The sequence below is a fragment of the Thamnophis elegans genome, chromosome 8, assembly GCF_009769535.1.
Source record: "Thamnophis elegans isolate rThaEle1 chromosome 8, rThaEle1.pri, whole genome shotgun sequence".
NCBI classification, from domain to species: domain Eukaryota; kingdom Metazoa; phylum Chordata; class Lepidosauria; order Squamata; family Colubridae; genus Thamnophis; species Thamnophis elegans.
This window is the reverse complement of record NC_045548.1, coordinates 36,897,787-36,921,480: the sequence shown is the minus strand read 5'-3', so window position 1 is coordinate 36,921,480 and position 23,694 is coordinate 36,897,787. Positions and strand designations below refer to the sequence as shown.

Here is a 23,694-nt window from a genome sequence, read left to right as displayed (position 1 = left end):
CTTGGTGTTAGCAAACCAATCAAATTTCTTCAGCATAGGTGTGCTTTCAACAACAACAATGCAACTTTCTTGGAGTCTGTTAACAGTTGGATCTCTACATGAAAGCAGATTAACTCCACTGCTGCACTTTTTTTGGCATCTCCCAGATAAAGAAGTTATGCAGCTTGACAAAGCACTTTGCTCTACAAGTCTTAACAGAACCACAGAGATTTTTTTTCCATATCTGCACTCCAACACCTGTTGCAAAGGAGGCTGGGGTGGTCTCTATACCTTTCCACCTTCTACTTCCACTTTATATTCCTTGATCTACTGACACGTTGAAATAAGTCTATATAAAAATGCAATTTTAAGGTGAATTAGGAGACATAAAGATATAAAACTAGAAATAAATTTCAATTATAAACAGAATGGGTATATGATTATATGGCTTAAATGTCATATAATTTGCAGGGAGCATTTCATGAACAAACCCAATTGTGCATCATGTGAGAATGAAGTATTCACAAAGGCACTATATACTTACATGTATTGTAAGCCGCCCTGAGTCCCCTCAGGGAAAAGGGCGGCCTATAAATCATAATAAACTACAAACTATATTTTGGGAGAATAGCTCTGGATCTGCCTTCTCTAAGCCTTCCAGATATCCAAAGCCTGCTTCCAACACATCTGGAGGGCACAAGTTTAGAAAAAGCTGAGCCAGAAAAAAAAATGGTATTAGAGGGAGTTGGCTCACTTTCCTCTATTCCACACAGGCTCTCTGGGCTAACTGGAGCATTTGGCTGCACATATTTAATTCTGTGTATTTACAGGAATGACTCAATTTCCTCCAGGAAGGAAATGCAGAATTCCTTGCAGCAAGAAAATTCTAAAATAGAAAGGGCTCCTGTGCCCTCCTTAGCACTTTTGCTTAGAATCAAAAACCAACTGTTTCGAGCAGATTTTCTCCCCAAGTAAGCTATGCCTGCCATGGGGGGTATTTTGCTCAAAGCACAAGGCTTATGCAGACCAGAAGAACCAAGTCTTATGGGTTTTATCTTAACCCAAAGACATCCAAAATAACACGAATCCAACCTTCTTTATCTTCCGTTTCATATCCCTGGCTTCCTTTGGGTTACACCGGGGCTTTTCTGTGATTCAAAAGGCAAGTGTGGGGCATTCCCTTAAGTTATGCCAAAAAAAATAATCAGCGGTTCCCAAAATAGGTTGCACCGCCGTGACAAAGCAAAGCCTCGCTCATTAACGTCTTCTACTCTACTGGATCACTAGTAGAAGTCTCCTCTCTGCCCTCCTCTCTTTGCTCAGCCGAGGGAAGCGTTTCTCCTCTACCTTGCCTCGCGCACATCTGGGAGGCAGGCGCGCCGTTGGAAGAAGCTTCGCAGAACTCCGCAGCTCCGGAAGGGCGGGCAAAAAAGGCCCTTACCCTAGGCGCCGCCACACACACAGAGAGAGAGAGAGAGAGAGAGAGAGAGACCCATCTCCTCAAGGAGAATTCGCCCGGGAGGAGCAGGGCAGAGACACTCCAGCGCCTTCCTTGCCTTGCCACTGGAGAGGAGCGTCTTCCTCTCCCCTTTGCAGGCATCACGAAGGGAGGAGTTGAAACTTGATCCAAGTCCTGAGTAACTCCAAGGGATTGGATCTTCCCTCCTAAGAGCCGAGAGAAGTCCCCGGCCCGAAGAAGCTTGAGTTTGTCAAAAGAACATGAGCGAATTCCGGATTGGTTGAAGCGGCGTCCCTGGACCCCTCCCCTCTTGCACCTGATGAGTGGGGTATTTACTGCACTTTTCAAGGACTTCTTTGCACTACATAACTTTTGCTGCTTGGGGCAAACAGAGGAGGAGATGTTCTAGAGGACCAATGTCCCTGCAGTGATTCTTCTCTGTTCTTGCTGCTCAAAAGCTGGAAACCGTTATTCCGCAGCGAGAGGAAATCCGGGAAGGGGGAAGCAGTCCTTGTCTTTCAAAATGCCACGGTCCTTCTTGGTGAAGAAACATTTCAACGCGTCCAAAAAGCCCAACTATAGTGAACTGGATACACATACAGGTAATGCCAGAGGGGAAAATCTGCCTGGAAGCTGGAAATCGGGCTCCGTTTGGGGTAACGGTCGTTCTTGAGCTGAACCTCCCAGCCTGTTTGCACCAAAACTGCCCGTGCGTGTGTGCACTTTAGCATACTTTTTCTTCCCCCTGGGCAGTGCTTTCTTTTCGTCCTATTTACAAACATGTCAGCACCAACCTTTTTGAAACGTCTACCTTTTTTTGCTTAACTGCTAAAATTGCATTTGATCTTTGCTGCACAAGAGAAGTTTGGAAACCTAGGAGGATAAGCCCGGATTTTACTGCTGGGTTTCTTGACCAGACTGGGAGAGAACTATGCTTGGACCAAATCGGACCTCCCCCAGTTTATGGTGCACAGTGTAAACGTACATATATGAAGGACTGCATTCCTTGAACTCTCTACATTTTAAACATGTATGTTTGTCAATGACATGGCATTTGCATCACTTCCCTTCTGGGTAAGTCTGGGGAGTGTGGCTGTTATCTCCTTCATTTTCTAATGGTTTTCCTCTCTTTGTCTTCCTTCTAGTGATAATTTCTCCATACCTGTATGAGAGCTACCCAATGCCGATAATTCCACAACCAGAAATCCTGAGTTCGGTGGCATACAATCCAATCACAGTCTGGACTACAACTGGGCTGTTGCCTTCCCCCTTACCCAATGATCTTTCTCCTCTTTCTGGATATCCTTCATCTTTGGGAAGAGTCAGCCCGCCCCCCCATTCTGACACTTCGTCCAAAGATCACAGTGGCTCAGAAAGCCCCATTAGTGATGAAGAGGAGAGAATCCAGTCCAAGCTGTCCCACCCCCATGCAATTGAAGCTGAAAAATTTCAGTGTAGTTTATGCAACAAGACCTATTCAACTTTCTCAGGACTTGCCAAACATAAGCAGTTGCACTGTGATGCCCAGTCTAGGAAATCCTTCAGCTGTAAATACTGTGATAAGGAATATGTGAGCCTGGGGGCTCTAAAGATGCACATCAGAACCCACACACTACCTTGTGTCTGCAAGATTTGTGGCAAGGCTTTCTCTCGACCCTGGCTACTCCAAGGACATATCCGGACCCATACTGGTAAGAGGGAAATACGATTTTACACATACTTGGTATACAGCTATCCAATTGTTCTCTGTGTTGACCATATTGACACACTGATTGCTCTTTTTATCTTCCTCAGTTATTGCAATGATATAGACATGGATTCCATTTTGGTTTTTTAGATGTTCAGTGGGCATTTTCTACTCCCCCACTCTTTAAAAAAAACTTTCTTATGTGAGTGGGCCAAATTTTGTCCTGCCATGAGAACTTCTAGCTTCTCTGCAAATTTTCAGCAAGGTGTCAAAAGGCAGGGATCCAGCTGGCCATAAAAATGCCTTGGAACATGATCCATGCAGGAATAAGCAAAAAGAAGCAGACACAGAGAGACTAGGAGGCAAACAGATCAAGTTTCCAACAAGAATCTGCACAGTCAAGAGTTGTGCCCAGGCAGTGCATATAGCAAAGCCCATTAGTCAGCATATGAACATAGAAGGGACTTTTTTCCCCTTGAAGATTGTTTAGAAATGAGTTTTTGCTTGAAATCAATTATTTGGTCAGGTAAATGAGTTGAAGACTGCAGTTGTTTCTGTTTTAGGATTGCAGCCTAAAAGGGGATCTTACGTGTAGTTAGCTGGGCTTAAGTCTCTGACCTTAAATTTTATATGATTCTGGATATACAAACAGCACAATTAGTCCTAAGACAGAATACTCTCTGATCCTGGTTTATGTAGAAATAACTCTTGTTCATCTCAGATTGTCTTTAACAATTCTAACTAAACTCCCAAAGGTTATAATAATGCAAGGCATACTCATATGGCAGCAAACTCCACCAAGCACAGTCTAAGGTAATTTCCAAAGGCTGTATAGCTATCCAAGCCAACTGAATTCTGCCTTAAATTACATAAATTCAAGCTATGGAGTAGAAGTGAACTGTTCCATTAGGTGCAAACTTTTATTTGTCATGTTTTTTCATGAGACCGTGCAAGTCACATCGTATGTGAATCTATATGGTGGTTGCACAAAAGCAGAATACTGAAGCATTAAATCTGATGGGACCTCTGCCATCCACATCAACAGCATACAAATCACAGCCTTGGGCAGCAAAAGGCATTGCACAGGATACAGTAAATGAATGGAGGAAACATATGGAAATGTTGGGTGGAGCCCAACCTTCAGGGTGCTGGCTGCACCTGCTGAAGTAGAATAGGGTAATGACTTGTCATTCAATGCATCATGATTTTCTGCAAGCTCTGAGTTGCCCACAATGTAAAGAAGAGAACCTCTGATGGCATTTAGAATCCACCCATCTCCTCCTGCTATGCTAATAGTTTGCCCACTTAATATACACATTTCATTATTATAGCATTAAAGTGACTAAATTCCTTCTTCCATTCTTTTCAGGAGAGAAGCCTTTTTCATGCCCTCATTGCAACAGAGCATTTGCAGACAGGTCAAATTTGAGGGCCCATCTGCAGACCCATTCGGATGTGAAGAAATACCAGTGCAAAAACTGTTCCAAAACTTTTTCTCGAATGTCTCTTCTGCACAAACATGAGGAATCTGGCTGCTGTGTAGCTCACTGAGTTTACCTGTTTTTATGCCTTTGCCACAAACTAAAGAGACATCCCCTCCTTTCCATGTATTTGTTCATCTGCTTCCCAAGAGGTGCAAAAAAAAAGAGTTTTATTTCACTTATTTAAGCATGACTTTTATATAATACAAAAGTAACAAGACATATAGAAGAAGATGCAAATGCCAAATTGATTTTTATAAGAATGTATCTCAGTTAAAATGACCATTCCAGCCAAAGTGTCCCAAAGAACCAAAATTTTGCTACATACCAAGTATCACAAATGCTTGTCAGCGTCTTCTACATGAAGTCAGTAAATGTCAAATATTTTTTAGCATAGTGTGCTTCTTGTTGAGTGATCTGAAATGTCTGAAAATTGCATCATTTCAAAGGAACAGAAGAATGTATGTCCAGTTGTTTGCCATGTTTTAACAGAATGTGCCTTTGTAAAACTGCCATGACAAACATTTTTGATGATGATTGCATCATTTACTTGTAACAAAATGTTGGGCTTGTGAACTTATTGTTAAAATGGGAATAAGTGCAAGAGTGAGGGATGTGGGGATAACAATGGATATCTTTAAAGCTTTATTTTCCTAATTGCACAAAGGAAATGCAATACCGTGAGCAACTATCCTCAAATGAGCAATACCATTCAAGTGCCTTTTTATAAAAAAAACATTGATAGCATTGTTTAAGGATGTAGACGTAATGTAAATAATTATATTTTTATATGACTGAATGTGTTCTGAAACAAAATGAAATGTTATCTATTGCAATGTCTATAGGAATCTTGAAAAAGGTGAAGCTAATTGTCTTATATTGTTTTCTAGAATTAATTTTTGTACAATAAACATTTTGGAGTAATATTTATATAGTCTGTCACATTAGATGAAGTTAAGACTCTTGAACAAACTGTATCCTATGATCATATATATAACAGTAGCTCCTGTGTCTTCTATGAATAAGAAATCCCAAGTGGCTTATTGGAGTACTGCTGAGAATATAGATTTAGTCCGTGTGGCCAAAAACATAATCAGGGGCTAAAGTTAAATCTGGCTAATTTACCCATTACTTGGAAAGCTGCTTTGAACAATAAGCTTTGATTTTTCTCTGTTCTTTGGAGGAAAGATGTATAGAATATAACTAGAATGATCATCAAATCTTACATCCCTTCCTCAAGATTTCTGAATTAATCAGAAATATAGTAAAAAAAGCAATGTACAGTATTATCTCTGGACTTCAAGAAAAAGTATGGGCCTAGCTCTACATTAGTCAATCAATGAAGAGAAAGCTTGGCTTCCTTCCAACCATGGAAAGTATTGGTATCCAGTAGAATCTCCTTACCACAGGGAGGCAATAATCTTCAATTATTTCAGCAGCAGCCTCCCAAATTATACAGTTCAATAGAAGTGCCATTCCATCCAAACAGGTGTTCTCTGAAAAACAGGAGGTTGCAGAGGGAAAGGAGGAATTTTAAGCATTGTTTGCATACAGGTGGAAGAACTGTGTGTTTGTGTCTATGTTAACTGAACCCAGTGGTGAGTTTCTAATTTTTTTAGAACCTCTTCTGTAGGTGTGGCCTGCTTTGTTGGAGTGGCTTGCTGACCATGTGACTGGGTGGGAGTGGCCAACTTGTAAAATGTTGTGAAACTCACTTAACAACGCTCTTGCTTAGCAACCAAAATGTTGGCTCAGAAACTCTGGCATTTGAAGCACGCAAGTCTTAAAGCTGTCAAGTTACAAAACCCTTGCACCCCTAACCCTTTAGAAAAAAAATCCCCAGCGGTATTCAAACTTGACAGCTTTAAGACTTGTGGACTTCAACTCCCAGAATTCCCCCTCCAGTCATGTTGGCTCAGGAACTCTGGCATTGAAGTGTGCAAGTCTTAAAGCTGTCAAGTTACAAGACCCTTGCACCCCTAACCCTTTAGAAAAAACCCCAGGCGTGTTCAAACTTGACAGCTTTAAGACATGTGGACTTCTCTTGTGGAGAATTCCTCCTCTCGCTCTTATCTTGATGTGCGGACGGGCGGGGGGAGGGAGCTGGAACCGGTTCTAAACAGCACTGTAGATTTGTGGAACCTCTTCTATAGAAGAAGTTAGAACTGGCAGGAACCCACCACTGATTGAACCCCACAGCAAGTGGTAAAATGTTTACCAAACCATCTTAATGGAACCAATGAGATTCCAATGTAAATGTACATCCAAGTTACATGACATGTAACTGTGGGCCTACTTTTTTTCTGCATTTGGCTCTGTCGCTAGACTGAAGCACTGACTATTTGATATGGAAAAGACTAACCATTCAATTCCCCATTTTAAAATTCTATAGCCTTTTTTTAAAAAAACCATAGTTTTTATATATCACATTAAAATGTGTGTTTATAGTTGATAAAATTTATTTTTAGTGAACTGTTATTAAAGGGCAATATTTATGCAATCCAGGATACCTGAGAAATAGTAAATGCTATTTCAATGGTCTTGCAGTAGATCAAAGTTTTTTTTAACCTTGATCACTTTAAGATGGATGGACACCAACTCCCAGAATTCTCCAGCTAGGATGCAGTAGATGGTTATAAATATATTTCAACCTTTCAAAGTGAATGAAATGGTAACAGTATTGTAATCTGACCAGAAAATGAGACTAAGTTGTCTCTTATCTATGGTATGCATATTTTTAGGACTCAGGATGAAGCATTACTGTAGTAACATCAGCCTTTCCCAATTAGGTATCTTCCATATGTGTTGAATTTCAATGTTCAGCCATCTGCTAAGTGAAATTGTGGAAACCAGCATCCAATACCAGACTGGGAAAAGCTGATACAATTTGTACTTTTTGTGCCTGCTATGTGAAATCCCATGGACAAGCACTCTATATATCACTATAGTAGTATTCCTGATTAAATCACTGGAATGATCTGCTGTATGATGTAACCAAACTAAGTTATTTTTAATTACCTGATTTCAGAGGAAGTGGTTTAAGCCTAACTTTCCTCTTTAAAGTAGTGAACATAAACGTGAGCAATCTTTTTTTTTTACTTTTGGTTTAGTTGTGTCTTATGTGCACATTTCTTTAGTACATAAAGGGTTTTTTTTTTGGTTTTTTGTTTTTTTTAAATAAATTGTTAAGTCAGGGTAGGAATGAACTTTAGTCCTAAAGCAGCATGTTAGAAATTGCATTTGAAATTATTGGCTAGAATAAAACAATATGCCCAGGAGAAAAAACAAATTTGATGTAAATTACATTCAGTAATTTTATGAAATTTGTTATATAATTACTACAGTATTTTAACTATATTCTCCTTTCTTACCCATTAAAACTTACAGTTTAGTTAAGCATTTTGAACACATGAGGCACAGCAAAAAATAGGGCAGACTCTGAAGGAGAACAAAAATTGCTGTATTCCAGAAAGTTTAGATTTCAATCCCAAGCAGACCCAACCAGCAGCCTGGTGACAATGGATTACATGAACTGTAACCTAAATTTTTTGGAAGATAACACATTCTCTTCCTCTGGGCCATAGGCTGTACCTTTGATTTATGTGATTTTTACAAAAACCTTACAATGTAGACCATTATTATAGGGTTTAAGATGAAATATAATACCATATTTCCTGAAAATAAGACAGGGTCTTATTTTCTTTTGACCCGCAAAATAAGTGCTTAGCCTTATTTTTGGGGAGGTCTTATTATTTTTTATGTGCAGGAGGCAGTGAGCATGGTCATGCTGCTGCGTTGCAATATCGGGGAGGGCTTATTTTGGGGAGAGTGCTTATTTTAGCGCATGTGCTCAAAAGCCCGATTAGCTGAGAAGGTCTTATTTTGGGGAAAACAGCGTGGTATTGGAACTTAACATTGTTTGTAGTAATGGATGTGCTTAACTGATACAATGCACAATTGGGAACATCAATGGAACTACCAATAATCTATTACTTCCAGGTGTATTTCCCAATAGAATGTATCCTGGATATGTTGCTGTCATCAGAGAGGGAAAGAGGAAAAAGGGGGAGGGAGAAGGAGGAGGGAGATGCTTTGGCTACTATTGTAGTGATCCTGACTCATGGGCTAATCACAAGAGACATCAACTGCCAGTGAAATAGTGGCTGCAAAACCCCTGGGAACCCCCAGCAAAACCTTAAGGAGTTAGATACATCATAAGCAGTTACAAACAAATGAATTCCCCCACCCCACCCCAATGTACCAATTGGACTAGGATTTCCAGGATCTGATGTTGTCACTGTGATACAACAAATGCCATTAGCAAATCCTGTATCGGAAGTACAAAATAACATTTTGACATACCCTCGATCAAATTACACACCATGAATGAGTCAGGACTGTGGCATCTGCTCTGCAGGGCTTAAAATGATAGGGGAAAAAGTAGGTCAGTAAGTAAAGTTGATGAGACTGAAAGCAAGCATCTGGTTTAATAGGATGGCATTTCATTACAATCACTTTTCTGATCTTATTGACCCTTTCAACAGATATTATACCATCTCCATTTGTTAGAATATTGGACTGGCAAAGGAAAAGAAAATACTTACTTACTTACCAACAAATATATCAGTATATTTTAACTGCTTACTTATTATTACAAACTGTGTATTTGTCAAAGCAGGAAGGATTCTGGTATCCACCAGTCATTTTCATTTATTTTAATGAGAGAAAGCATTATTACGTTTCAACCTTTTTTAAAAAGGGGGGGGGGGGCTGATATGGCAAGGTGGCTGTTTATGTGACATGCACACATAGCACAGTGTACAAATTTTATTTTTGCTCTTCTACCACAATCAGTCTGCAATCAACTCATTAAACTGGTGGTGGTTCTTCTGGTCTCTCCCACCAAAGCTAAGTGAGACTGAAACAGTACTTCAAAATGAAAAGAATAGCCTCCTGTGATATCAAAAGCTTGTCCCTGTTTAAATGGGTTTTAGTTGAATGAAAATGCAACTTTTGATGATTTAAACCAGTGCTTGAGTGTAAAATCATGAATGCCTGCAAACGAAGCTTCTGTTTGTTCTACCAAATCCCAGGTCTCTGTCAGCTGGACCAGCCTTTGCAATATCAGGTCACAAGTCTCTAGCATTAAACCAATGTTTGCTGTATGAAATCATAAACCTTTGCCACTAAATATCCTGCTTTTTTCTGAGAGCTCAAGTAGCTTCTATGGGACTCCTATCCTCGAAGCAACAACCCCATGAAATGTGTGGCTCGGAATTTCCCCTGGGCTTTCCATCGCCAAGTGAGAACTTGAATCTGGTCTCACTGCTCAGAAGATATCAAGTAAAACATACCATAAAATGAAGAAAGGACAATGTAATAACATTTAATGCCAGCATTGAAAGGTTTGTTTTGCTTTGCTTCTTATGTTTGACGGTTCTAATCCTGGAGTTTCCTGGAGTGCAAGGAAAAAAACAAACTTGCCTCTTGAAAATAAACTGCCTTTTTAGTTGTCAAGCAACTAAAGTTGTCTAAATCAGTATTTCTCAACTTCAGCAAATTTCAAATGTGTGCATTTCGACTCCCATAATTCCCCAGCCTGGCTGAGAAATTATGGGAACTCCAGTCCAAACATCTTTTAACCTGTTGAGGTTGAGAAACACTGGTCTAAAATAGAGGAGGCTCCCTTTCCTCTCCCCCCAAAAAACTCTTGAAAATAAATTGATAGCCAGTGAAATTGTTCTAAAATTATGTGGAAGTTGTCTACAAAGTTCATTCTGAACAAAAGTCTATACTTTTCATCAGTTGTGCTTTTGATTTGTTTATTATTAATATACTGCCTTTATTATTTTTACAAATATCTCAATAGCAATAGCAATAGCAGTTAGACTTATATACCGCTTCATAGGGCTTTCAGCCCTCTCTAAGCGGTTTACAGAGTCAGCATATTGGCCCCAACAACAATCCGGGTCCTCATTTTACCCACCTCGGAAGGATGGAAGGCTGAGTCAACCCTGAGCCGGTGAGATTTGAACAGCCGAACTGCAGAACTGCAGTCAGCTGAAGTAGCCTGCAGTGCTGCATTTAACCACTGCGCCACCTCGGCTCAAAGCAGCAAACATATCCAATGCACCTTCCTTTTCCTATTTTTCCCACAGCAACCAACCTGTGAGGTGGGTTGTGCTGAGAGACAGTGACTGGCCCAAAGTCACCCAGCTGGCTTTCTAACATAACCTAACTCAGAGTATTCTAAGTAAGCAGTGATTAAGGGATGAATCTTAGTCCTTAGCTCTTCCTTCTCCAAGAAAAGATACAACTGACACACTAGATGAAGCTAGGGCAAAGCATCCTTGCCTACCATCACAACATGACTTCTCCTGGATCTAAGATGACCTACAGTGTAGATAACTGATATTTCAGAAATTAAATAGTCCTATTGCAAAGAGGTTATATCTCAAAGGCCAAGTTACATTATCTATTCAGCAATGAGACTCATGATTTTTACACACACCCATATCCTGCTCTGGGTTTAGGCAAAATTGAAGGACCACTTTAGCTAAACATTTAACATGATGATGCTAAACATGTGTATGTGTCTCAGTAACTTTGCCTTGGAATTTCTATTTTACTCCCTTTTTTAGAGTTTGGAGTTAAGCTGCAAGGTGTTTTTTTTCCCTAAGAAACCAAAGAGGTTGATTCCAGGCTGTTCTGTGCCTCAACTGACATAAACCTCTTGTCCCAATGATCGACTCAGATTGGATCCCTCAGCCTTATCCTAGGACACATATATTTGCCTTCATTTGTCATGAGTTGTCTTGTCTGTGACTCAGATGTTCTCATACAATCCACTTTCTATGAGTGTTTCATCAACTGGGCAAAATGGTTGCTTCCTGAAGCATGAAGCTGCCTTAAGTTTTAAAAGCTTCATCATGGAGAAAAAACTGATACAGCTAAAGAACCAGTACCTGTTAAGTAGACTGAGGCAATTCCCCAAGGATACAAACTTACAGAAACATAAAAGGATAGCAATTATTTTTCTTACTCTATTACTATTGCTAGGGATGGAAAATGATATTTGGGGAAGCTGCCTCATATGAGAAAAAAAAGTCCTTTGATTCTTTGTGTGATGCTATTCACTGCTCCATCTCATGCAAGAAAAAAAAATCTTGGGCCAGCCCTGCCAACAATTAGGATGCTTCCCCGAAGATGGAGAAAAACAAAGCACAGCAAGATAGATCCTGGAGGAGGGAAATGCTTCCAGGTTACCAGCTTCTCCACAATCTTTAAAGCTCAACATTTTCTATTTGTAGGCTAGCTGGGGCACTTTAGTAAATTCCTATCAGATTATGCTGGAGACATCAACATCCAAAGCAAGGTCACAGTTCAGAATGGAGATCTTGTTTGGACACGTTGAAGGTAAGATTTGGGTGAGTCATAAAGGCAAACAGATCACAGAAGCAGCTGTAAATCTGGATGTAGGTAAAAGAGAAATGTCATGAGCAGAAGAGACTGCAGAAGATCATGCTGTTTCCCAATAGAAAGTGTATAGTACTGAGATTTTGTCAATCATTTTATGAGCCCATGTACTTTATCACAGACTAAGACAATGTTAGCAACTTGAAGATATATGTACTTCAATTCTTAGAAGCATGCTGGCTAAGAATGCTGAGGAATGCTAGGAGTTGAAGTCCACACATCAAGTTGCCAAGATTGAAAACATTTGAACCCATGGGCATTTAGAATTATGAGTGCAGAAGATGAGTGCATCCATGAAATGGTTATCACAAGAATAATCAATTACAAAACATCCATTTATTAGAAGGAGAACTAGAGTCTTTATCTCCCTTTTAGCTCACTGAAGCAGCTCAAAGTCAATCCTGTACATTATTACGTAGGACAACTTTGTATTGCTTTTTAAAACAAAAGAAGCAACAGAGGAGTTTGGGGCATACCAATATTGATGGCTGTAGTTAGCACATCTCCTTCCCCACCATAGTTAGTTATCAATAACAGGATGGATTGAATCAATAAGAACTAATGACTTAAATAAATGAGTTGTGTTGCAGCCCAGAAGAAAATGTCAAAGGACTCCAAAGATTCAAACTTTAGGGCTACCACTAATCCAGTGGTGGGTTTCAAAAATTGTTGGAACCTACTCTGTGGGTGTGGCCTCCTTTGTGGGAGTGGCTTGCCACCCATGTGACCGAATGGGAGTGGCTTGCCACCCATGTGACCGGATATGAAATTATGAATTAGTACTTAGGCCGGTCCAAGTAGCTATTCAGAAACTCTGGCATTGAAGCATGCAAGTCTTAAAGCTGTCGAGTTACAAGATCCTTGCCAGTGGTGGGTTTCAAAAAATTTTGGAACCTCTTCTGTAGGTGTGGCCTGCTTTCCGGGTCCACTGGTGGAACCTCTTCTAACCACAGATTTGACGAACCGGTTCTACCGAATAGGTGCAAACTGGTAGGAACCCACCTCTGCACTAATCAAAAGCAAAACTATTTTGGTTAAATACACCCCATCTAGTGAATTATCTCTTTCTCAACATACCACATACATGGCAGTACACAAACATCAGAGTAATTTCCAGTATGTCTTTTCCCCCCAACCATATAAGAGAAACTGAAGATTGGGAAACATTACACGGCAGTAAAGTTCTTTTTCCATCTCATCCTCATGCAAAATCTGGGAAATATTCAAAATGATGCATTCATCTTACTCCAGGAACGGAGTGAAGCACTTACCATTGGCAAAGCCACACTTTAAAGTACAAATCAGTTCCTTATTTATTTTCATGTTTAACACTGTACTGAGAACTAATAAATAGGAATTTGAAATGACATAGGAGAGCACAGAAATAAGGCTTTGTGGTTGAAGACTAATTCATGAGATGACGAAAGCAGAAAAAGATGAATTTTATCTGTCTGCCACTTTATTTTCCTCATGACTGAGGAGATCAGCCATATGTTGTAACACCTTTGCAATAACTCTTACTGACTGCTATGACCTTTGCTGCTTAGCTGGGCTGATTAACTGCAGATTTCTTAGTCCTAATCTCAGCTGACAGGCCAGATCAAATGATTCTGTTTTGTTATTTCTTTCAGACCAAAAATTGGACAATGACTGTTTATATTTCCTTTTTTATGGGACAAAAAAAAGAGAAAATGGTAAAGAATATTTTAAAACCAACTTTTCCTTTTTTTAAAAAAAGGATAAAAGTCAGTAACAGGAGGCATAATAATGTTTTGAATTTTTAGTACATTTACAATTCTAAAATCTTATATTGTACCTATTTAGTATATTCATAACACTCAATCCTGTGCTCATCTACTTACTATAGATTTATTCACACAATTGGATTCAGATTAACTCTTTTGTGAATGAAACATATATTTTCATTCCATGAAAAAGTCCATTAAAGGATATTTCCACTGGGTTAGGGAAACAAGGAAATAAGTGATCTTCTCCAATTAATTATAACGGTCCCTTACTATGTTATTCTAGTTCTCCATACTGTACTCCAAATTAGTTTTTCAAGGGATAGAAGTTATAGGAGGAATGAGGAATTGAAAATACAATACTATCTATGTGTTTTTCAACCTTTTTTGTGCAAAGGCACACTTTTTTTCATGAAAAAAATCACGAGGCACACCACCATTAGAAAATGTTAAAAAAAATTAACTCTGTGCCTATATTGACTATATATAAAGTGTTCTTCCCACGGCACACCTTACACTATGTCACGGCACACTAGTGTGCCGCGGCACAGTGGTTGAAAAACACTGATCTATGTGATTCCTTTTTCCTACTATTAGCAGAATCTTGTTTCTTGAGATCTAACCTGTACATAGTCCTAAGGAACTGACTGACTGACTGACTGACTGTTTATCTTGTGCCTTTCAGTCAGTTTTGGCTTCTGGCAATAGTCAAGTCCATGGAGTTTTTCTCAGCAATATTTTCTGAAGTACTTTGCCATTGCCTTCTTCCTAGGGCTGAAATTTACTGGCCCAACATCACCCAGCTGATTTCATGCCTAAGGTGCAATTAGAATTTATGATATCCTGTTATCTATCTAAGGTGCCTTTAACCACTACCATCAAACTGGCTCAGTAGTGTCACATAATAGTCTTGATACACAGTGTCAACAGCATCAAAGCAGAGAATGGAAAACATGCATAGTGTCGAAAACAAGAATCAAAAATAGCTTTTTTCTTTCTCTCAAATATTACCAAAGTTGTCATCTGAAATTAAATTTAATGAGATTTAGGATAGCTAAAAGGAAATAGTTTTCAATGCATTGAATTAAACTATTAGCTCTATGATTTAATCAAGATTCTTGATGCTGCTAATCAAATGTGGTCTGTAATCATTAGAATACAGAAAGTAATTGCAAATAAAATTTGGATATTATCAGATGAATAGTACTCTCCTTAGTTATTAAAAGATAATATTTTAGAATATCTCTTTTCAATCTGATTCTGGTCCTCTATAAATTTGCCTGCTAATTCTTGATGGCTTGGAAGCTCTCAGAATATGTTCAGTTTCCAGGAATATATTTACCAGAAGAATATAGTGGGAGATACCATTAAGCTCAGTTCACTGAAATTTTAGTACCCTGAACTTTCATACAATACTCAGGTTAGAACTCATGATTTCTTTTCAATACAAAAGCACCTAAAGGAGAGTGCAGAGTTTCCAGAAAAAAGAATACAAGAGTTATTGCTGTGATGCTGACCAATTCCTCTTCTACAGCCGAAGCTACTTGCATTTTAAAAAAATATTATTTAAGGCTGACAGATAATTTTGACATCTGTGTTCTAAGGGCCATCAAATTCTCCCTTTGCACATAGTACACCAAGATCTCCTTCTCTATAATCTTTTGAATGGAATTCAAGTCAAGCCAGAAAAATTATCTGGCTATTTTTGTAAGTCCCATTGGATTTATCAGTGGGATTTTCCCCCATCCTTTCTCTTTGCAACATGCTCATATTCTTTATCTCAGATGATCTTGCAACAGACTGATACAAATGCTATTCTAAAATTAATCCTGATGTAAGCATCTCCACTACAGTCAAATTTGACCTGCATTTGAAAAAGTTCCACCTTTTAAGATCACAGAATGAAACTTATCAGTTCTGTGTTCCCAATATTTGGTCTGGATTTAAAGGCAGAGCTATTCATCTCTATAATCTATGTGTATCCTTTGCTTAAAACTCTGTGAACATCATCCAGAAACCACAAAGAGGGGATAACATTGGTTAGAAATGTTATAAGCCAGACCTTTCCTCTCCTTTGCATATTTACAGTTAATGAAAAACTCTTATTGTAGCTTTTGATAGGAAGTATATGCTGGACAGTATTAGGGATGGAATGTCACATGCTTAATAAATTTCAAGATAGGATGAGAACAACTTCCTGTGTTCCCAAAATTATAGCAGCAAATAATGAAAACATCTCCCTTGTTTTTCCTTCCAGCACAATTTCCTGGCAAAATGTAAGCTCTACATTCAAATCCCACAAACAGTGGAAAGAGGCAGGATAATGTAATAATTTTAACTATCTCTATCCCTCCCCAGTCTTTCTTCCAGGCTTTATAACATCCCTTTTAATCAACTGCATTACAGAGAACATTATTCTGATTATAGTATATAATTTATTTGCCATTCAAAAGCCCTAGATTAATGGTGTAGTTACAGAATGTTTTGCTTTTGGTAAAGATATCAGAAAGTCCCTTTTATTTCTAGGCTTTAATACATGAAGAAAAAGTTGCTATTTCAATTACAGAAAACAGAAGATTTTCAAGACATTATACGTTTTTGGTGATCCTATTGCCTTTTTTATTTTTGCAACATGCAACACTCATGCTATTGTATCACATATATTTTTTATTTCCAGATAAAAGGAGATCTCCAAGGGGAAAGACAGCTGATGTTGCCAGGCTGAAAAGCATTTCAATCTGACCTGGCTACTTTGCCTGCGGTGTTGCAATCTATGAGGAGGCCATAACGTCTAAAACCTGCTGATTTAAGAATAATTGGTCAGCATGATGCTGCTGTGACCAACAAATGGAACAAATAAAATTATCCTCCATTTCAGTACAGTGATTGTTCTGTCCCACTGCATGACTCCATGAATCCCCTAGAGGAATGGACTGGCTTATAATAAACAATTTGTTTCCTAGGTTCCTTTTCCAGTAGCTGCAGGGTAGTAAGCAGAAGACAATACCAGCCTCTGTTGACTTTGTTTATGCCTCTTTTTATTGGTAGATTTCAGTGGTGGGTAAAGTTTTGTTATGAACATCAGGTTATACATTTTTCAGGATTCAAACATTCAGTATGTTACAAAAGTGATAATACATTGGCATAATCACGGTTCACTTACAGAAAAAAAAGGAAAAGAACAAATGTTTTTTTTAACCTGATAATGTACAAGGACCTACCCAAGGTGCGAACAGCTATGGATGTTTGCATTCAGAAGCGTTGCTGGTTACAGTGATTTACTTATTTACTATCTTCAAATTATACTTTATACTTTAACAATGCTAAAATTATTTTTCTCTTTTTACAAAAGTTTGACACTATCAAGCTTCTGTTTAATACTGCAGCATCCATGCCATCTTCACTGATTTGTCTGATATAAGTCCTAATTATAAATTAGATTCTGGAATAAACAGTATTAGTGTAAACAGAATCAAAATTGTAACTGCATCCCTACAAAGGTTGAGCCTTGTTAGAATCTATATATAAGAATATGCCAATGCATTGTCTTTTTAAAAAAACACAATTTGTCAGCTTCTGTGTCCACTTAACATAAATATATTGTATTGATTTATCTTGGTCCAACCTTGAAAAGTACAACTCAAAGTAATTTCAATTGCAGAGAGAGAATTGAAATGCATATTAGGATGACTCTAAGCAAAATGTAACTCGGGATCTCAATTTCTTTAGTGTAGTTTCCTCACAAAGGAATCTGGCTATCAGTGAGATCAGGGAGGAAGTGCTTGTAGAGAGTCACTCCCACCAGGGAGTTTTATCTACAGTGACTCTATAATCACCTTTCTCAGGGATACCCCTACTTGCCTCATGGCTTTGCACTGCTGTCTCCCCACTGGTTCTCACAAGACCATTAAAAACCTGGCCATTTGATAATGTTTAAAGAAAATATTAGACTAAGCTTGCTCCTGGTAGATGGGCCATCTACTACTTTTTGGGGGGAGGAGTCTTATGCACTGCAGTTTCCATGGTTTTCTTACTTGTGTACCATTCAGAGTCAGCTTGGAATGTAGTGGGATAGAAATTTTAGCAATAAATAAAAGGCAGCAGCCAAGACTTGAGTTGTTGAAGGGGGAAAGATACACGGGTCCATGTTTCACACAATTTATTGACATACCATATAATTAAGCAAATGAACCTATAATTCTGTTGGTAATTGTATAGTACTTCCATAGAATCCTACATTAGTGAGGTATTGTATGGCATATCTGAATACTATTTGTAATTATAACCTTGTTACAAACTGAAGTCTTTAAAAAGAAAAGCACTGCAATATGATAATATTTAACAACTCTCAAATATCTATTAGAAACTCAAGAAATTATTTGATAAGTGAAATTATTAATGAATATACAGTGCAAAACATTCACACACATATACTGTACTTATAGATATAGGTATAGGTATACATATACACACAGATTAATCTCTTTCTTTAGATCAGAGGTAGGTTGCTACCGGTTTGGGCAAACCGGTAGTGGAATTTGGGACTGTGTCACCAAACCGGTAGGGACAGCAGGCTGGCCCAGCCCCCGGACCAGTTCCCCAGTCATCCATGCCTTTGCTGGAATGTTTTTTTAGTCATTTTTAATGTGCTGCACATGCATAGAACAGTTTACAGACAACTGTACATGTGCAAGCAATGTGAGGTGGGCATGCACGAAGTGAACTGGCAGTAATGTCGGTAGCAACCCACCCCTGCTTTAGATACATAGTTTTGTTGGTTCCTGCTCAACTCAAACAAGATAATCACACTGATACCTTAAATGTCAGAATTAGGATAATATAATTATCCTAATAGTCAAATTCTTGGTTTTAATATGGCCTGCTGTATTTGCGTGTGGCAAAGAAATAGCCACATTATTTTCAGTAATTATTTTACTTAAGGCATAACCATATGACTCTCATAAAACTTTATTTCCTGATCTGTAATATTTTAAAAAGTGGGACATGATGTTCATGCAACAGAAATGACATATTCTTGACAAAGATCTATACAGCTAATGTGGAGTAGACACCATTAATTATACTGCAGTGCCTATTTTCCTTCTTCAGTCCTACTAAACTATCTCATTGTGTTAGACTATTAATGGAAGAGGGTTGATCAAAGAACATCAGGAGTATTTATATTTCTAGCAGGTGTACTGAAGGCACACAACTAATGCCAGACACCCAGCTAAAGTAAGCAGGGATCTATTAGAAAATACTACAGATGAGTGATTGCTTTAATAACAATGGCAAAGGCATCAGCTTATACCACATAGGGGAAGCATGGTAGTATTTTACCAAGAAAACTACATGGATTGACCATATAAAAACTTTGATAATTTAGTTGGTGATTGTGCGTCCCTTGGCATGCATGGCTACTTGGTATCAGAGCAATAATGGAGCTTATCATGTAGATAGATTAAAAGTTTTGGGATGTCTAATTGCTAATGTTGCAATGTAGAAAAATAAAATCCAAAATTGCAAAAATAGAATCACAGTGGAATATAAGAAGCATGACATTCACTTAACACAGTGAAAGATGAAATTAATTAAATTGAAACCTTTGACATCCTAGTCACCAGCAATTTGAAGTGGACTGGAGTTGGAGACTCTCAGTCAGAAGTTTACCGTATATAGTTTATTAGTCTAGACAAAATATAAAGAAAGAATGGTAGGGTTTTTATAATAACAATGGATATAATAAAGTCTTGGCTACAATGAAGTTAATGACCCAATAGTATCAATTAAGCTTCACAAACAACACTTTAATATGATGGTTATCCACATTTATGCTCCAACCATTGATGCAGAAGAGAAAGCTAAAAAGTTTTATTAGCAAGTTCAATCTGAAACTGATAGAACAGGCAAACAAGATGTGCTGCTTATGATTGAAGACTAAAATGCCATAGTTGGGAACAGTAAGAAAAAAATGCACTGAATTGCATGATTTAGGAAGCAGAAATGAAGCAGAAGAATGACATACTGGATTCCATGAATCCAATTATTTACTTATTACAACCCAGTCTCAAATAACCAAAATAATATCTATATACATGCGCATCACCCAATGGATTACACCCAGGGACATGCAGTCAGGGGAGGCAGAGCCTCACCACTGTCATCATGAAAAGAAAAAAAATGTAAAAGGAAAAAGGCAAGAGCTGAGGTCAGGCTGAGCTAGTTGCTGCCAGAGTCACCATGGATGACTCTGCTTAGTGCTTAACTGTTTTAAAAAGCCTCTTAAAAATACACCCTCTACAGGAGGAGGCCGGAGAACAATGTGCCTCATCTACATCAGGAATTTTTTGGCTTTTAACCCTTGCTTAACTCTGCTCGAGTGATCATAAAACGCCAGACTAGTGCCCTCTACAAGAGGAGGCAGGAGAATGACGTGCCTCACCTAGTCTGGCGTTTTATGATCACTTGAGCAGAGTTAAGCAAGGGTTAAAAGCTGAAAAATTCCTGATGTAGATGAGGCACATTGTTCTCCGGCCTCCTCCTGTAGAGGGTGTATTTTTTAGAGGCTTTTTTAAACAGTTAAGCACAGTCATCCACGGTGACTCTGGCAGCAACTGAGGTCTGGCTCAGCCTGACCTCAGCTCTTGCCTTTTTCTTTTTACATTTTTTTCTTTTCATGATGGCAGGCAAGAGCAGAGTTGAAATCCTCTCTGAAACAGCTGGAAAAGGTACGTGTGGGTCAGAGGGAGGGAGAGGAATTCAAACTTCATCCTCAAGTGTAGATCCCTCCCCAAGTGTAGTTTGATTGCAGGCATTTGGTATTTGGTATTTGGTATTTATTAATACTTATAGGCCGCCCTTTTCCCTGAGGGGACTCAGGGCGGCTTACATAAAATGAAGGGAGGGGGTATACAGACAATAAACACAAACAATACATAGAATAAAATAGTAAGCAACATTCATTCATCATTCGGGTGGGGGCAATTATCTTTGTCCCCAGGCCTGATGGGCTAGCCAGGTCTTAAGGGCTGTGCGGAAGGTCTGGACGGTGGTGAGGGTACGAATCTCCACGGGGAGATCGTTCCAAAGGGTCGGAGCTACTACTGAAAAGGCTCTCCTCCGTGTAGTTGCCAGTCGGCACTGACTGGCAGATGGAACTCGGAGGAGGCAGAGCCATGTTGCCTTTTCAAACACACACACACACACACACACACACACACACACACACACACACACACACACAGCTGGATAAAACTATATAAGCCCAGCTTCACTGATTACAAGTTTGAAAAGGCAACGTGGCTCCGCCTGCAATCAAAGGCTCGGATAGGCTCCAATCCAACTTCTGTGTTTGGGTTTGTTTGAGAGAGAGTGAGTGAGAGAGGGAAGGAGATAGTCCAATCCAACTTCTCTCTGTGTCTGTTTGAGAGAGGGGGAGGGAGGGAGAGAGGGAGGAATGAGGGGGAGGGAGAAGAAAAAGAATGAAGGAAACTTTTTTGCAAAGGAGAAAAATAAATGCTGTCGCTTTAAATCGGAACTGAGCATGCCTGGCTGTGGAATTCTGGGAGTTGAAGTCCACAAGTCTAAAAAAATTGCTGCCTCACCAGCCATAAACCACTGGTCACTGGATTACACAGAAATCAATTTGATGATATTATTGGTAAAAGGAGTTGGAGGAACTCATTTATCACCACAAAGATGTGTCAGATATTGATTGTGGAACAGATCACAACTTGTTCATGTACATGTTCTGTGTCATTCTAAAATGGCAGTTACTATAATATGATCTTGAGCACATATCCATTATTTTCAAAGAAAACAATAGGAATGGCATGGACATCCATAACCTCTATAACAGGGAATCAGATGAAGTGTGGAATGAAATAACTGGTCTTTGATCATAAATAAAAGAATTTCATTTTGGTTTTAAATCAAAAAAGTTGTTAAAAATTAATATGAAAAGAGACTGATAGACAACAGAAGAAAACAAATTTAATATTTAAAAATGGTGGAGAGTTCCAAAAAGAAAAAGGAAGACAAAGCCAAGAAAAACAAATATGTCAGGAAAACCTTAACAAAGAGGTTTATAGAAGTTATAAGATACAAGAAGCAATATTACAATAACATTTGTAAAGATGTTGAAAATAGAAAAACAAGGAAAGTTTTTCAAAAGATCTCTGTATTCAGGAGTTTAGCATTCCAATTCAAGAATGGCATCTGAATTGGAACACTATCTGCCCATTGGGCAAATAGTAACTGGTTAAAAAATGGTGAAAGGAGTATATGCAAATTCTGTACCCTAAAGATGTCAACATCCAAGGAGACCAGAAGATATCCCCCATCTATAAGAAATTATAGCATTAAAAATATGACATTTGATTAGTACTCAGTAAATTTTAAATTAAAATTCTACAGAAATTGATGGAAACTTTACAGATATGTGGCAATTTATGAACTATGTAAAGAAATATGACAAGCAACAGAAGAAAATCAATAAAATTCTAACCAAACTACACCACCAAATGTGAGAAACAAACTATGCCAGCAAACTGAAGAGGTAAATCTATATACCTAAACCAAAGAAAAGAGATTTAAGAATCTTACAATATTCTTCATTTTACATGCTAGTAAAATAATGCTTAGAATCCTCCAAAGCACATGAGAGTCCTTCGGGATTGGGTGGCATATAAATTTAATTAATTAATAATAATAATAATAATAATAATAATAATAATAATAATAATAATATGGATGATTTGAAACTCTATGGAAAGTCAGAAATAGAAATCCAATCATTGACAAACACAGTCCGAGTATTCAGCACCGATATTTCAATGCAGTTTGGCATGGAAAAATGCGCCACTGTATCCATAAAAAGGGGCAAAATCACAACATGTGAGGGAATTGAAATGCCCAATGGCCAACTAATTAAATGCAGCGAAAATGAAGCCTACAAATACTTAGGCATTCTGCAGTTGGATAACATCAAGCATGGAGAAGTAAAAACTATTGTCAGGCGAGAGTACACCAACAGAGTTAGGAAAATTTTGAAATCTAAATTGAATGGTGGAAATACAATCAAGGCCATAAATACCTGGGCAATACCAGTTATAAGATACCCAGCTGGTATAGTTAACTGGACACAAGCTGATTTGGACATTTTGGACCGAAAAACCAGGAAACTAATGACAATGCACTACAGTTTACATCCACGTGGTAATACTGATAGATTATACCTGCCCCGAAAATCAGGTGGCAGAGGATTATTACAAGTGAAGCAAACAGTTGAAGAAGAGAAACATGCACTGGCTGATTATTTAAAAGAAAGTCAAGAACATCTATTAATCGAAGTAAAGAACAAAAATCTACTGAAGGCCCAACAGACGAAACAAGAATACAGAAAAGATGTGATAAAATCAAGAATGGAGAGTTGGAAGAACAAAGCACTGCATGGCCAATTTCTGGAAAAAATAAAAGATAAATTGGACAGTGAACAAACTTGGTTATGGTTAACAACAGGTACATTAAAGAAAGAAACAGAGTCACTAATCCTGGCTGCGCAAGAACAAGCTATCCGCACAAATGCCATTAAGGCCAAAATCGAAAAATCCTCTGATGATGCCAAATGCAGACTTTGCAAAGAAGCTGATGAAACTGTTGATCACATCCTCAGCTGCTGTAAAAAAATTGCGCAGACTGATTATAAATTGTGACACAATTCAATAGCACAAATGATCCATTGGTATTTGTGCAAAAATTATAATATTAAAACAGCAACAAACTGGAGAGAACATCAGCCTGAAAAAGTCACAGAAAATCAGATGGTCAAGATCTTGTGGGATTTCCGTATACAAACGGACAAAATAC

General features: G+C 38.4%; 1 protein-coding gene across 1 annotated transcript; it reads left to right on the top strand.

The window, feature by feature from the left end:
- The first annotated feature begins 1,585 nt into the window (after positions 1–1,585).
- Positions 1,586–5,470, top strand: SNAI2 (snail family transcriptional repressor 2). The gene is made up of 3 exons (XM_032222986.1): positions 1,586–2,040; positions 2,584–3,129; positions 4,495–5,470. Exons 1-3 carry the CDS (start codon positions 1,962–1,964, stop codon positions 4,674–4,676), a joined length of 807 nt encoding a protein of 268 aa, XP_032078877.1. The 5' UTR covers positions 1,586–1,961; the 3' UTR covers positions 4,677–5,470.
- The last annotated feature ends 18,224 nt before the right edge of the window (positions 5,471–23,694 follow it).

What these genes read in the sequence shown, in the direction of transcription:
- SNAI2 (XM_032222986.1), top strand. Translation starts at nt 1,962, where the DNA reads ATGCCACGGTCCTTCTTGGTGAAGAAACATTTCAACGCGTCCAAAAAG. An exon ending in TGAACTGGATACACATACAG is followed by an intron (nt 2,041 to 2,583) that starts GTAATGCCAGAG and finishes TCTTCCTTCTAG; the next exon opens with TGATAATTTCTCCATACCTG. An exon ending in ACATATCCGGACCCATACTG is followed by an intron (nt 3,130 to 4,494) that starts GTAAGAGGGAAA and finishes CATTCTTTTCAG; the next exon opens with GAGAGAAGCCTTTTTCATGC.